This window comes from Patella vulgata, chromosome 8 (genome assembly GCF_932274485.2).
Source record: "Patella vulgata chromosome 8, xgPatVulg1.2, whole genome shotgun sequence".
In the NCBI taxonomy this organism is placed as follows: Eukaryota; Metazoa; Mollusca; class Gastropoda; family Patellidae; genus Patella; species Patella vulgata.
The window spans coordinates 11,839,990-11,856,245 of record NC_065886.2 but is presented as its reverse complement, the minus strand read 5'-3'; the positions used below and the strand labels follow the sequence as shown (position 1 = coordinate 11,856,245).

General features: G+C 34.8%; 2 protein-coding genes across 2 annotated transcripts; one reads left to right on the top strand and one right to left on the bottom strand.

Moving 5' to 3' along the window:
• The first annotated feature begins 11 nt into the window (after positions 1–11).
• On the top strand, positions 12–1,707 carry LOC126829888 (39S ribosomal protein L41, mitochondrial). Its single transcript, XM_050560062.1, has 3 exons — positions 12–265; positions 914–1,014; positions 1,403–1,707. The coding sequence occupies exons 1-3, from the start codon at positions 73–75 to the stop codon at positions 1,577–1,579; spliced, it is 471 nt and encodes a 156-aa protein (XP_050416019.1). The 5' UTR covers positions 12–72; the 3' UTR covers positions 1,580–1,707.
• A 1,853-nt stretch (positions 1,708–3,560) lies between these two features.
• On the bottom strand, positions 3,561–14,420 carry LOC126829887 (uncharacterized). The gene is made up of 5 exons (XM_050560061.2): positions 14,399–14,420; positions 9,488–12,906; positions 8,815–9,150; positions 7,622–7,765; positions 3,561–6,377 (listed from the first exon to the last, which is right to left on the bottom strand). Exons 2-5 carry the CDS (start codon positions 12,866–12,868, stop codon positions 6,144–6,146), a joined length of 4,095 nt encoding a protein of 1,364 aa, XP_050416018.1. The 5' UTR covers positions 12,869–12,906; positions 14,399–14,420; the 3' UTR covers positions 3,561–6,143.
• Positions 14,421–16,256: the final 1,836 nt, after the last annotated feature.

Below are 16,256 nucleotides of genomic sequence, written 5' to 3'. Positions count from 1 at the left end.
TCTACCACTGTTAAAATAGAGTTAGTTCCCTTTACAAAATGGTTGAAAATTTATCTAAATATTTATAGTAAAATGTTTTCTGTTAATTGTTTGACAAATGTAGGTCTAAAATCTGCTGGTTTACGATATATTAGCTCAACATCATGTTTATGTGGGAAGAAAAGCAGAGTTCCGTTTGATAAAAGGTTTCCAGTCACGGCAAAGATGGTAAATCGACATCGCAAGGGCGGAAACCAGGCTCTCGAAATGCCGGTTGCTAAACATGGTTTGTGTACATCTGTATGTAAAATAAAACGAAGATCTATACTTGTAGGTGCTAGAGATGAAATAAGCCAAAGTTTTGACTCTGATGTGAGCCGAAAAAGTTCCTTGGGAGTTTTCGGTGTGGTTCCGATCCCCTTGCCAGTGGTCCCTACCTACAGCCAGGTCAGGCAAGGAAAGACTCAAAGTTCAAAGAGTATCGTTGTTCGGATGGCACGAAAAACAGGTCATTAATTGTAGGCCTACACGAGTAAAAGAACCCTTGGCCATTGGAATTCGCTGAGTTAGTAGGTGGAATCATAGCACACTGCATGGCATATTATACATGTCCTCATTAATCCCTGCATTGCTGAAAAGCAGGACAATAAACCCCCATTTCATTTTGTAGTCAATAGAGTAGAGATTCAGGGACTAAATGATTAATTATTAAAGATTAAGAATAGTCTAGTTGAAATAAGAATTTAATGGTAGAATATGCACTTGGGTAAACAGTGCTACCTAACTCAAACCACAAATCTGCTTTTGAATACAGAACCTTTCGCATGTCACTTGCTACTTCCATGTAGGCTACATGAAAAATGATCATTTCTATATCTTTCAAAATTCACTCTTTTATAGACCTTTGTTGAATTTAGAACTTTTTTTTTTTCAGTTGTTCAACCGACAGGAATAATTGAGAAAGCTACTGGTAAATTTATAAAAGTTCCTGAAATGATTCCAGAATTTATTGTACCAGATTTAACAGATTTTCCAGTAAGTATTTGTCAGATGTGGGGAAAAAGTTGCGGGACCGCAAGTTGCCAGTTTATCACGAGTCAGCATACGAACAAGGGAGTTAGAGTTGTGTCCCCTCACTGCAATTTGAGTTCTTAGCTCTTTCAAGTTGCAAGTCAGGTCAAATGATTCACAGTAATCAAGTTCCCACCTCTGGTATTTGTTATAACAGTGAATAGCAAAACAGAATTCTTTAGCGATTGTTACATTTTTTATCTTCACTTGATGTCAGGCAGTGGGGTAAGCTTACACCATAAAAGGGGAATAAAATTAGCTGATCTATTTATCTATGCCAATGAATAAACTTAAAATATAATAATATGATTAACACTGTATAAAAATCATAATAAAATTCTCCCATTTTCAGTTAAAACCATACGTCTCTTACAAGGCCGCAGAAATTACCCAAACAGAATTCACAGCCAAAGATCTGTTTGATGCTTGCTACGCAGAAAAAATAGCTACTGGAGTAAAGGAAGGGAAAGTACAAACCAAAGACGGAAAAGTTATTTCAGACACAAACACAAAGTTACCAGAATCGTGATAAAAGAAAAAAAAACATTTTATTTAAAAGAAAGTGTGTGCGAAGAACTTTTATATTTGTTTGTGACGAAGTATGATTTGTATACATAGGTAGTATGATCTGTTTAGGTAATAAATTTATTGAACATTTGTAATAATTTAATCAGTTTTGTCCAGATTTGTTTGTTGGGTTTTGGAACTGAAAAGATACTTGACTATTCAGTTTTCCCGGGGAGCCATGATGGCTCACTAACAAGAAGGTCTGAGTGTTACTTGAGAAGGTTTTTGAAGATTTTCCAGCGTAGTTTCGCCTTGTCAGTACTGTGCATGGTGGAGGACCTGACAAGAGAGAGAGAGAAATGGGGTTTAACATCCACTCAACACCAACTAGGTCATTTTGGGACTAACACGTTCAATTTTTATTTCAATAATTTGCTTGCGCGTAGGGTCTTTAGAAGTCGGAGGGACAGGCAACCCTACTCCTTGCCATGTACAACCGCTGAATCAAAACCACGCCAGCTGACTCAATGACAGTCTTTATGATACAGCGCACACACGCTAACCATTCTGCCATCCAACCCCACAGGACCAGACAAGGAACAGCATCTAGTCATCCTGATGGGATGAAAAAACTTGGGTTCATGTACACATTGGAAAGAAACCATTGGCAGTTGGATCTTCATGAAGAGTAGAAGGAAATGTAGTGGTCCATGCAAAATTGAATCGCAAGGCGCTGAATCGATGTATCACGATTCTTTTTTATGTTGGTTTTTTTTTTTTGTCGCTTCTGTAAGTAACCTGTCGCTCTTAATTATCCACGTCATACATTATCCATAGGGATAAAAACACTCTTGAATTGTTTTGGTCTTTATTTTGATCTGCATCAATATCGTAATATAAAACAGTTTTATTTCCTCGACATCGGCAGAACTACAAATGTCAATTATTTATTTACATGTATCCTGTTGTTTTCTTGGTAAATATTGACCTGGTTATGAATCATCGTATCACAGCACCTGCATCTCAATACATATCGTATCGTAACTGCAGTGGCAATACCCAGTACTAATGTTAGCACTCGGCATGGCTTAGGACCATCTTCATTAGCCTTTGTAGTGCAGAATAGTCGGACATTATACTTGTGTTGATAATCTGTTTGTTCCATGAGAGAGAAAATTGCACCATGTCTTTTTTTAAATCAATGGGATTTTTCAATCTCACCCAATAAACTATCCTTGCAAAAATATTTCTTTTCTTATTAAAGAAACATTATGGAAGATTAGATAAAGAGCTGGCAATTCTCACTATAATAGTTAAAAACTAAATAATGTAAAGGGAATATGCTGAAAATTTCAGTCAAATTGCTTCACTCCAAACAGAGAAAACCTTATTTTAAAATCACTGTAGCCTCGATTGCCATTGTTACAGCTGTCACCATAATTAACAAAGTCTTGATTATCCACTTTTGCGGTTAATCATCAATGGGCGTCGAACAGCAGATCAGATTCAAATCCGATGAAAATCGGACACATAATATGGCATCAAGAGTTGATTATCGTTTGGATAAGTTAATTAATGTTTAATTAATAGTTTACATTTCATGCCTAAAGAAAGACCTGCAATAGGCAGATTTAGCTCTTGCATAATGTATGTTTAATAATTATAAATCCTTTTAAAGGTTAAAAATTAAAAGAAGAAAGTAACTACAAAAGAATGTTTTATCCAAATCTTTTAATAATTAAATATACATATTTCTCAAAATTTGATTATATAAATAATTTAAAACAGATTTTTTTCCACACAAACAATATTTATAGAATTATCATCAGATATATCACAGAAACTTTAGATCAGTTAAATAATTATCAATATAGAAATTGTAACATTTTAATTAATTTAATTTGGGGATCCATTTAATTAAATAGATGGCACTTTTCTGGACAATAATATCAAATTTGTTATCCTGAAATGTTTCCCGTTTCCATTACAATATTACGAAACCGATAAATGAGTTTTCGAAATTATTATTTTACCTTGGTTTTTTTTTTTTTCTTCTGTATTTCTGTTCTGTTACATAACATCAACTTGTGAACTATATAAACTAAATTCTAGTGAGAAGTGCCAATTGTCTCTGATTTCACCAAACACACCTATGAGCAAGCAAGGCAGTGCAGCCAGTGACCAAACTGTTCAACAAAAGGGATATAACTACAGACTCAACAAAAGTTGACCTTTTTTCCAAAATGGTTTTCGCTCGCTTCATGAACATAGAGAATATTATAAAAATCTCTTAACAAATTCCCTCTCAAATAAGACACACAAGCAAGATATGAGAAGTTATGTACATTGTTAAATAATGCTGTTTAAAATGCTGATTAATTCTTTGCAGAACTCGTTAAGAAGACTATTAATACTAGAGACTAATTTTGGTTTAAATGAGTCCATGGTGGACAATAAAAATAATGCTGGTTGTGATCAATACTAATAATGTAAAAAGTTGCAATATAATAATATGAACAGGCTGATACCCAGACCTTGAAATAATGTGATTTTAGCGTGCAGTAATAAACTACTCGACATTTCGAATATTGTCCTGGACGTGTATTATTAAAAATATCAATAAGACAGACAGAAAAAAGCAGATCTGTGCTGGATAAAGTGACCCGACAATGTCTGTTACTGCCAGGTCTGCTAATAACAAATTCTCATGTATAAATCAAATGAGAACTAATCAGAGATCTAAAACTGAGAACTAGGTTGCCTTCTTATAGAGATTTAAAGGTTTTAACTTTCCATCAGGGCTATGTTACAATCATATTTACCTGGCAGTGAAACTGACAGACTGGCGAACTTACTTACATGACATAAAATTAGAATTTCAAATGTTTAAACTAAAAACACAATACTTACAGTTTTTGAAAACTTTAAAAAATGTATAATGCTAAAACTTGTAAAATTTTGAAGTGAAAACTCTGGTTTCTACACAGTTATTAATTTATCTGACCCGGAGTTCACAAAGCATCCTCATACTTAAGCAAAACTTTGCAAATAGTTTCTTATTGATGTATTTGATACATTAAAACAACAAAAGTTTATAAAGGGCTATATTTTGGTTAAAACAAGGCGAAGAATTTTGAGTTGGTCATTAAGAGTTTAATAAAGAGTTGGTCATTCTTGCTATAATGATTCAAAAATAGATGATAAAAAAAGAAAATATTAAAATTTTTATTCAAATTACTTCATTCTCAGCCAAGTTAACATTGTTTGTAGCTTTGACAAGATGTGTGCATAGTGGTAACCAGGGCACTGGTATAATCAGGACTTAGCTTTCCCATTTTTAAATTAAATTTTTAAATGGCAAACCATTTTAATCTAGTTAAAATCTCGAGTATCCGCTGCCATCGAGAGGCGATTATGGTCTTGTTTTGTTAATAAATCTCTAATTAGTGTATGTTTAAATTCTTAACATTAGTGTGAGAATGCTTTGTGAACTTGCGGCCTGGAAATAAATAACTAAACAGCTTAAAAGTGCTTTTAACATAAATAATAAATATCTGTACATAAAGTAAAACTGTTGAATAAAATATCACTTTATATTAAAAATCAACAAAAATAACATCCAAATTATTTACATTAACAGAAAAAAATAAATAAGTTATCTTTCATAAACCCTGGTATTCTGTCAAAATGTGATCAGTAATATTAATTACTACTTACTGACCTTTATCAGTGAATTCCCCTTTCTTTAATATTTTCTAATACTTAATTAATATTCTAATATACCATCTCTGTGTTTATTTAAAAGTTTTGGAATTGCTCATAAAATTATTTCAATTGCTCATAAAATTAATTTCAATTGCTCATAATGAATTTATTTTCAATTGCTCATGAATTATTTTCAATTGCTCATAAAATTATTTTCAATTGCACATGAATAAGTTTTCAATTGCTTATGAATTAATTTTCAAATTGCTTATGAATTAATTTTCAATTGCTTATGAATTAATTTTCAATTGCTTAAATAATAATAATATGAACTGAAGTTTATGATGTTACCATTTACCACTGTATTATAACCCGAAGCGCTATATCATCAAAAACCTCTACTCTAAACCAAATCTGTGCTGGGATTCCTAAATTTTTATCTAATTTATATAATTTACATAATAATTTTTCTAGGAACCATGCCTGGTATTATTTCTGCTGTTGGTTATTTAATATCATCACCAACTATTATTAATATTAGATAATAAATAAAGATATATCATTGATTCAATATTTACATATTTAAACAATCAAACTCTATATATACAGGTCATCAATAATCTACCCACTTCCCACATTTTAATTTATCAGGATTATTTTATAAGCCACACGCAAGGCACCTTAGATAATTTCCACTGTTAATACTGTTCTGTGGACGGTAACCATAGTAATAAATTGAGAGAGATTTTCACAAGTAGTCCAGGATATCAGATTCCAATATCAAACCGATATATACTAGCACTTGAAACAACACAATTCAATCCATTTTGATTTTCGCAAAATATATTTTTATTTAGTCAAAATAAAATGCACATCACTGCTCAGACTTTCTGAGTTTCTAAATTCTGTTGAATCATGGCCACATTTTGTTTATCTCTTTCGTGACGAATCCGTAAATTTTCTAAATCGATAACATCCATTTCATTCGGATCTTTACGTGGGGATTCCACTAATTTCTTTCCAAACGGAATTTGTCCAGACACTTGATAAGAGTTATACCCGGATGGATGTGGTTTAACTTGTGGTTTAGGAATTGTCTTTGAATACTCCACGGCCTACAAAAGAAAAACATGATATTATCACATTACTATTAATTAAATATAAAATCCTGTACAGGAAATCTTACGAATCGTCTTATTTAAGATAAGACATCAATTAATCTCTAGCTATATCTACTGAAAGTGAACACCCGTTCGCCTCCACAAATTAATTAAACGGAATAAAACCTCAGTAATTAGTAAATCCTATTCCTCGTGACCCAGTGAAAATTTTTATATATATATATTTTCTATAATCCTTGAGAGGCTTTTAGTAATTGACTTACTAGAACACTTAAAATGGATACAATCACTTGGTTTATTATACTGCAACATTTCAACAACATTTCACAAGTTGTTATCAAGCAAATAACTAAACGTTTTCAAGCAAATACCTCATGTAACAATCTGATTAAAATACAGATCTATATTTCGTTTCGTTTTTTTTATACTTTCGATGGCCTACACTACATGAAAATCTGACAAGTTATAGCGATAGGTCACGTCAGGGGTCAAAAGACCGACTTATGACCCTAAGACATCAGACATTTGATTAACCAATCAGCATTGATGTTACTAGTGGATTACCAACAGTTCCGTGAAAAACACGCCTAAAGCTCGCCGTAACAGACCGTTTCATTGGCTTATCCCCGAAACCATTCAGAACACGAGTTAAATAACAGATCCAAGTGTAGTAAAGACAAGTAAAACGAAATTTTGAAATATAAAAACGAAATGAAATAGGATCTGTGTTTTAACCAGATTGCTCATGTAAGGTATATACTTGAAAACTAATTGTGAAATCTTGTTGAAACGTTACAGTATAATAAACCATGTAATTGTATCCATACTAAGTGTTCTATTATGATATATATTTTCTATAATGTTATAAATGGTTTTCAAGATATTTAATGGGGGTTTAATGTCTTACTTTTCTGCACCAAATTGGCTAATAAAGACGAGCATGATAATCAAACGAAATGAAATGGGATTTAACGTCCTACTGTTCTCCTCCAACTGGGCTAATGAAGACGGGCATACACCATGCAGTGTGCTATGAAGTAAATTTTTGCCCGGACAGTGGCACTATGGCCAAATAGTATTTTAAATTCTAACTGTTAAGGGTTCTTTAACATGATTTCTTGAAACCCAGATCATCCTGGTTCGTGTGCCATACTCAATGACGCATAGTTTTCAACAAACAAATATATAAATAAAATACTGAGTTTCTCATTCCAAAAACTAGTCACAAATTAACGTACCATTCTACGTTTATTCATAATATCATCTTGTTCTTTACGTGGATAACTTGGTGGACGACGACTGACTGTTGATGATGCTGCCTGTTTCTTATTTCTCTCATTCACCATTCTAGCATAATCACTCTGTCTCTGAAACTTTTCTATCTGAAATAATAAAACAAAAACCATTAAACATCATGTACTGGATGTTAAACATACATTATGTAAGAGCTAAATCTACCTATTGCAGGTCTTTATTTTGGCCTGAAATGTTATCTAAATTATTAATTAGACATTAATTAACCTATCCAGACCATAATCAACTCTCGTTGTCATCAGCCTGCGATATTTACTGGATTGAAATTCGATCTGCTGCTCAACGCTAATTGATGATTAAATCAAAAAATGGATAATCAAGACTATGTTTTATCGTACCGACTTTAGTAATGATGATTGAGGCTAGGCCTAAAATTCAATCACTAAATTTTATGTTCAGAGTGGATCAAGCCCTTCACTTAATACCGTGCATATTTCGGGAGCCTATCAGATTTCTCAAAACAAGTTGCAAAGTTCAAGGTTTGTTAAATGTCAAGGTTTCCGTGGAGGTTGCAATGTTTGATTTGAGTGTGTTTGTGTCACAACCTCTGATTGTCTATCTTTCACGTGACTGAGTTAAAGGGAGATAACGTAGCTATTAGTTTGGGAATTGCAGATCACTTTGCTTCAGGAACATGGGAGTTTGAAGTCTAATCAACACAATATTTTGATCATTTGAGACTGACATGATAATTTTAAATTTGTACGAATATATGTACAACAAGAAGAGCAGAATTTTGCCAAAGTTTCTTTTTCGTCCGAAGGAGGGAGCCACACTACAGATGTTGCTCACTAACCCGGGGGGAATTCCGTGTTTGATCCATGTTTTGACAGAGAAAGTTCATTAAGATTGTCAGTGGTGCAGGATGTAGGGCCTGGCAAGGGACAACAAAGAGTCTTTCTGATATATGATTAAAACCGAGGTCCCGTGTACACATTAGCGTGCACGTAAAGGAACCCCTGGCAGTTGGAATTCAATAAAAGAGTAGGCTGTAGCGCTGGTGTCCGGGCAAAATTACCCTCAAGGCACACTGAAGGTGTATGTCGTCTTCATATGATTTTACACCCCATTTCATTTCATTTCATTTCTTTTCGAACGCCAAGTTACCAATACTCACCCTTTCTTTATGAGAAGAACTGTCTAAATCAGGACCCAAGCTTCCCAGTCGAACTTCTTTCTGCATTTTACGATAATCTTTTAAATTATAAATCTTATACCATGGTTCTTCCGTCTTCTTTTCTTTCTGTTTACGATATTGAACCACGTAACTATCATCCGGGTCGATAGCTATACTCGGACTGTTCTCGTTACTTTTCTGAATAGGCGGAATAACATGGTATGGGTTCGTGCTTGGTCTGCCTCCTTGGATATCTGTTGGTTGAGAAGAATCAAGATATTCTGGAGCAGATTCGTAATTACGTGAAGATGGATATGCCCTTGTTTCTGGATAATCCTGCAAATAAATCAATAGTTGTTTTAATGAAATATGGTAATTTTGAAAACAAAATATGTTCTTCTAGGGGGTTCCTGCAATATGAATTAACGGTAGTTCACAAATTGGAATTGTGAAGGGAGACACAGTGGTTAAGACAATGGCTCGCTAGCCTGGAAGTCAAGTGTTCGATAATTGCATTGGCCTAGAAAGTTTATCAGGATTTTCCGGTTTGGTTTCCTCTCATTACTATTGATTGGAATGGACTGATAATTCATGTTTTTAATGTCAAAGACTGTGGATAATACTGAGTTAGAGCTCTACAGGCTTTAAATGATATTAGGACTTGATCACTTACTTCATAATCAGTGTAGTCTAAAGATTTTTGTTGTACTGGTTGTTGAGGAATACCAGAATTTATATCATAAGGCACACCAACACGTTGTCTGGAGGGTAATGAGCTGTAATCTTCCCAAGCATTTTGCTCCGAATACCAATTATTATTAGAGCCACTCTGCGGAGACAAAAGCTTCAAGTTCACATCCACACTAATTCTCTGACCATCTTCTGTGATCAGTTCCCGAGATATAGGTTCAAGAGTCAACGGCTGTTGAAGCTGCTGGTAATTGGCAGGATTTCTTGATGGATGATTCATAAAGGGACGACTATTGTTGGCAGAAACACCATTTTCAGGTCTCTGATTAATCACTGGTAAGCCACCATCACTCGGATATTTTGTCAATTTGGCTTTCTTTTTAGGATCTTTCTGTGTTGACAAGTGACTGGCCTTTTGAGCCCAAAGTTCTTCAGCTGTTGCTGGTTTTTGATTAAGTTGTGGGGAGGACATGTAATGAGCTGAAGATTTCTGATTTGAAACCGGTGCTGAACTTGGTTGCTTCTTTTTTGGCTTCACTTTTGGAGAAATAAAAATATTTTCCAATTTTGCGCCTTCTTCTTTCTTTATGGCTTGTATTTGTTTGTAGCTCTTTTTGGGAACACGTCCATAATCTTTACGATTTTTCTCAATGAAATCCAACCGTGCTTTCTCTGTACTTGACTCTCCAGAAGCTGATTTTTGTGGGGAATCAGAAGGAGTTTCTCCTTCAGCATAGTCCTCAACATAATAATCATGTTGGGGTTCTGGAAAGGGTGGAACACCATAACTTTGGTTGTCATAACTTTGATCTTCATACTGCTCATATGGATCTCTTTGTTGTGAATAAGCAGTTTGTTGAGTATATGCCAGTCTCGGTGGTGGCTGTAAGTAAGGACCACCTTGTGGAGGACCTTGTGGAGGACCTTGAGTAACTGGATTGGGGTACGAAGATTGTTCTTGTTGGTTTGGATTCGTTCTCTGGTAATTCTCTGGTCTTTGTGGTGGTGGTTCTGCATGAGGATGTCTTTCAAAAAATTCTCCAACTTTTCGATCATCTCTGTAGATATCCCTATTCTGCGCTGAACTTCCTGAAGAAGCATGCTGAGGTCCCTGTTGCTGTGAGTAAGTAATATGTGGCTGAGTAGGACGAGTTTGTCTTACAAAATTTCTGGGTTGTGGGACTGGTTGTACCTGTTGCGGATATGGTTCACCTTGAGCTAAATAACTATCACTGTACTGTGGAGAAGGACCAGGATATCTTGGCTGCTGTATTGGCTGTCCATGAGGGACGGGTTGATACTGAATCTGTTGTTGTTGTTGTTGCTGATAGTATGGTTCCTCTGACTGCCCATACTCACCATAATTATTATAATCTTCATACCTTTGGTGACCTTGACCGTCATCATATTCCTCCTGATAATTAGAGTGACCCTGATGCTTAGAATCCACACGTCTTTGATTCTGTACAGGTTGATTCTCATACTGTTGCTGATTCGAAGAACTCTGTTTAGCATACGGCTGAGGATATACCTGTTGGTGATAGACCTCTTCCTGATATCCAGGATGATGTGCATGCTGGTGGATCGGCTGTCCACCTAGTAATTTGTTTGGACTTTGGACATAATGTTGTGCTGGATGATAGGCCTGATGAGGTGCTTCCCATTCACCATCTGCACCACCACCTCCTCCATTGTATAGCTCCAAGGAATCTTTTACGAAATTAGGATTATACTGAGGAGTTTCTCCTTCATAGTCCAAAGAATCTTGGACAAATTCATCATCACTATCAGGAAGGGGAAGTTTAGGAATCTTTAAATCAGAAACCCTTTTAGTATGTTCCCCAATTCTGGTAATCAGGTTCACCTGGTATTTTGCTTCTTGCTCTAGTTCATCCTCATCATTGGGATCATAACTTGGACCAGTGGGAAGTCGATGTCCAAACCCAGGAGCTTTCTCAGGTAGTTGTCGAGGAGCTGGTCCAAGATCTGCTGACTGATTTTGTGATGATCTGGATGGTTCTGAAGAACATAAAACATATTGACGACTGGCATTAGTTAGTGATCGTGAAGAAGCTTCAGTTTCATTAACATCTTCATAACGAGATGATTCTGGTTCTGGAGGCGAATCCTCATAATGAACGCGACGATTACCTTTGGGTTTAGCAGGTGCTGGTTCCGGCATGGTGTTTTCTACTATTTCTCTGTAAGTCTCCTGATTCTCACCGAATTCATCCAACCTACTACTAACAAATCTATATTCTTCCTCCTCCGCCTTCGTAAATGTAGGCGACTCGATGTAGACTCTGTTTATAGGTTGATCACCCACACTCATGTTCAGCTGAACAACTTGAGGAGCAATATGACTAGTGCTTTGAACTGGTTGACTTATGAGAGAAGTGTTAGATGTTTCTGATTTTACTGGACTACTATTTGGACTATCCAATATTAATCCCCTAGATTTTACTGGACTACAATTTGGAATATCCGATATTAATCCTCTGGATTTTACTGGACTACTATTTGGACTATCAGACCTTGTTCCTCTAGATTTTACTGGGCTACTATTTGGACTTTCAAATCTTGATGCCCTGGATTTTACTGGACTACTAATTTCACTATTTACTTTCAAACTTTTGTCTTTCACTGGGCTACTATTTTGACTATTATACTGAAGTGGTGTCACATTGTACTGTATATTATGACCTCTAGGTTTTTCTATTTCATCTGAATTAAAAATGCTATGAGTGCTCACTTGCAGGTTTGGCGTCTCTCCTACTTGAAGGCTGCTGTGTGATGTTCCAACATAGTATCCATTTTGAGATGAATTATTACTTTCCAAATTTGAATTTACTGATGGGTTTTGTGGGAGAGGGTCATCTGTTAGGTAATTATTGTAAGCTATTTCTTTGGCCGAGTTGTTATTGACATCAAACGCTTGTTTACGATTCTGACCTTGTGATCCAGGGAGAAATGATGGATCAATCACTTGAAGGGGCTTTGGAGCGTAATGTTCGAAATCAGTTTCCTGTTGAGCCGTGGGTTTGATTCCTACAGCTCGGAGAAGGACTGGATTGACGACCGTAAATACTCCACTACCTCTAACATCTACATTGTTCGACTGGATGTTATTACCTCCCTTTGATGTTTTGGGTGCCGTCTGTGAATGAATTATTGGAACTGATGTTCTACCATTCTGTTTTCCATCATATTGAATGCTGTTGTTTGAAAGATCAGCTACACTACCAACATTTGATTTATTATGGCGTAAAGCCTCCTCGGTTTTATCTCTGAGCAGTCTCAGAAGATCCGAATTTTGCGTAACTATTCTACCATGAGTTTGAAAATTTGGTTGCTGTTGACTCATCTCAAAATAAATAATCTAGCCATCCTCAAAATTTTATTCTGCAATAAAGAAAAGAAAAAATTAAATCAATTTAATTGACTAAGCTAGTTACCAGTAAAAATCTCACATCAAGTGAGACAATCCACAAAAAAAAAAAGTAAAAATTTCTCAAATAATGAAATATTGAACTGTTGTATTATTCTAATCTATTTGGACTATCAAAATCAGATCTTGTTCCTATACTATTTGGACTATCAAATCTTGATGCCCGGGATTTTACTGGACTACTCAAAGTTAGCACACTAAAGAAAACGGTTTATATAGAAATGTATCAAAAAACAAAGTCTATCAATCGAGTTCAAAACAGTCATTATAACATTTTAAGCGTTTTGAAATTACTAATAAGTATGACTCGTGTCAAATTTATAAGGGCCATTCTGAAAAAGAAGCTTAGCTTAGGGCCTACCTAATTAATTTGCCCCTGAATTAATGGCGCAATTTAACGTTAAACATACATTATGCAAGAGCTAAATCTGCCTATTGCAGGTCTTTCTTTAGGCCTGAAATGTTATCTAGATTATTAATATTACTTAGACATTAATTAACTTATCCAGGCCATAATCAACTCTTTCTTTAGGCCTGAAATGTTATCTAAATTATTAATTAGACATTAATTAACTTATCCAGACCATAATCAACTCTCGATGGCATCGCTAGCCTGCGATGTTTATTGGACAAGGTTCCAATTTGCTGTTCGACTATCCATTCAAAATTTAATAATGAAATGGATAATCGAGACTATGTTTTTTATCGTACCGACTTTAGTAATGATGATCGAGGCTAGGCCGAAAATTCAATCGCTAAAATCTCGGTTCAGACTGGATCAATCTGACTGGAATTTTCAGCAAATTGCCTTTACATTACTATTATCTAGTTTTTAACTATTAGTATTATAGTGGGAATTGCGGCCAGTTCGATTATCAAATCTCCCATAATGTATCTTTAAATAATTGTGGATTATGGTGGATTTGGGTGATTTGGGTAAATCGTGCTACCCCAACTGAGCTGAGAAAATGAAAGGTGTAATTGCTGGTGTATGCTTTCTAGTGTATGCCCCTCCGCTTGCCCCATCATGCCCATGACATTTCTCGTCAAAATTACGGGCTGAGATTGAAGTTATATAGATTGTCTGTTTCTAACTTTTCATGGTGTACCCAGCCAGCCCATATGACATTTAAAATATTCCGTGTGACTGTAATGTATCGTACATAAACTGATGTGTAAATAACTATAATATAATATACTATATAATAGCTAGATAACTTAATAAATCGGTGATAATAAAATAAAATAGCATCTGCATCGATCTTGGCTCGGCATGCAATTTAAAAACGAGTTTATGTAAGCAGAATGTAATGGTCGCTAACTGAAAGATGAGCAAGAGAAACAGGGTCTCTTTCCGTGTAATGATAAGTGTAATAATATATTATACAGACGTAAAAAATGTGTTAATTTAATAAGAAATTTATTAGGCCTATAAAGTTTACCTACCAAGACTGTTTGCGACGCCATTAATCCCACAATGCTCTAGATTGTTTACGTCGTCATGACAATGACCGAAAGGTCAAATGATCTTATCTTTCCACTTGCTGTTGACTTATTCATTAATTATATTTGACTTGAAGTTGCTAAATAAAACAGTAAATCATAGATCACCTAGATATGAATAGACATTTTACATTATATAAACGTGAAGGATTAAGGTCGCTAAGCCCTTGAATTTTATTTATATGGTTATACTCAGATAAGCATGTCATTAGAAATGTGAAACCTCTTTTCAAAATTCAATGGCAATGCGATGAATGTAAATACTAAAATAGACTAGCGACCTTGGTCATCAATCAAATTATATTCCTATGCACCTGATTAATTATAAGTTTACAATGCACAATGACATATTTTTTAAAATACATGTTGATAGATCATTAGCATTATATTGATTTATGGCCCTCTATCTCCCAAACCACTCTAGGCCTACATAGGCTAAGCCTACTATAATTAATAAAATTAAATTTTGTTGTTAATCATCGTAATCTTTTAAATTTCAAATTCAACGATTAATTAATTTGCTCATGGATCATTTTTTTTTTTTTTTTTTTTTCCACCACATTTATGTCCTTTTATTCAAGTTTGTACAAATTATAACCTAATTTCTATTTAAGTCCAGTGTAGGCATAGTTAGGATAGTATATAGGCCTATTTATCAGGTAGGCCTACAACTTTGATATCATTTACATAGACAGATTTTTAGTGACAATTAACTTTTATTAATCAAACATAACATTCCCGGGCTATCACAAAATATTGATTATTAATGGAGTTGTCTCCCTTCCAGAAAATTGATTTTTTGGAAGAAAATGCTAGCTTGGATGTTGGAGTATGATGGAGACTAAATGTCTAGGTATTTTATTAATGTAATAGAATTGATGGATTTTATGTAACTTACAAAATACAGTAATACTTATGCTCTCTGCAAGACAGAAGAATGTGCAGCCAGCCATAAGTGTAAAATTGGACTATAGAAATGGCAGTAATAGTATGGTAAGGCTGTCTTATAGGTCTATACATTAAGTGTATTGTAAAACACGTAGAACCTGCTAGATATATTGATTTAATAGTCATTTGTGTTAGAAAATGGTTTATCAAGTTCACCTCATAACCTACATGTAATATAGCCTACATTGATAGACAGGTTAACAGCCTTTCATGCATGTCGTGCAATTTTCACGCTGGAAAACAGTTTTATTATGAAATATATGACATTTATCACTAATGTCACATGATGTTTTACCTTTTCTATGCAGAAGTTAGAATTTCAACCAGTTAGAACAAGTCTTTTATTATTTTATTTTTTAAAAAAATTGATTCATAGTTTTGTTAAAAATTTTCGATTCATTAGGTTGTAGATTTGTTCATCAATTCCACCATCTACAGGAAGAATTACATGAAAAAGAATGAAATAGGGCTAATGATCTCCTTTTCTGCACCAACTGGGCTAATGGTGACTGGCATAGGCCATATAATGTGTCCTTTAATGTGCATGCCAATGTTTAGGACTTTGTTTTTTTATCCCATCCAAACAGCTAGACACTGTTCATGCTAGTCAGTCAAGACTGTTATTGAAATGAGAGCACTAGTACAGAATGAAATAGGGACCTACTTTTTTCTTTTTCGGATGTGACAAAAATGTACACATTGGCATACACGTAAAAGATCCCTTGGCAGTTGGAATTTGATAGAAGAGTATGCTGTAGCGCCTCTGTTCGGGCACAGATTTCCCTCATAGCACACTGTATGGCATATGCTCATCTACATTAGCCCAGTCAGAGCAGAACAGCAAGACGTTAAA

What these genes read in the sequence shown, in the direction of transcription:
- LOC126829888 (XM_050560062.1), top strand. Translation starts at nt 73, where the DNA reads ATGTTTTCTGTTAATTGTTTGACAAATGTAGGTCTAAAATCTGCTGGT. An exon ending in AATGCCGGTTGCTAAACATG is followed by an intron (nt 266 to 913) that starts GTTTGTGTACAT and finishes TTTTTTTTTCAG; the next exon opens with TTGTTCAACCGACAGGAATA. An exon ending in CAGATTTAACAGATTTTCCA is followed by an intron (nt 1,015 to 1,402) that starts GTAAGTATTTGT and finishes TCCCATTTTCAG; the next exon opens with TTAAAACCATACGTCTCTTA.
- LOC126829887 (XM_050560061.2), bottom strand. Translation starts at nt 12,868, where the DNA reads ATGAGTCAACAGCAACCAAATTTTCAAACTCATGGTAGAATAGTTACG. An exon ending in TAGACTACACTGATTATGAA is followed by an intron (nt 9,151 to 9,487) that starts GTAAGTGATCAA and finishes ATTTATTTGCAG; the next exon opens with GATTATCCAGAAACAAGGGC. An exon ending in TTATGAATAAACGTAGAATG is followed by an intron (nt 6,378 to 7,621) that starts GTACGTTAATTT and finishes TTTCTTTTGTAG; the next exon opens with GCCGTGGAGTATTCAAAGAC.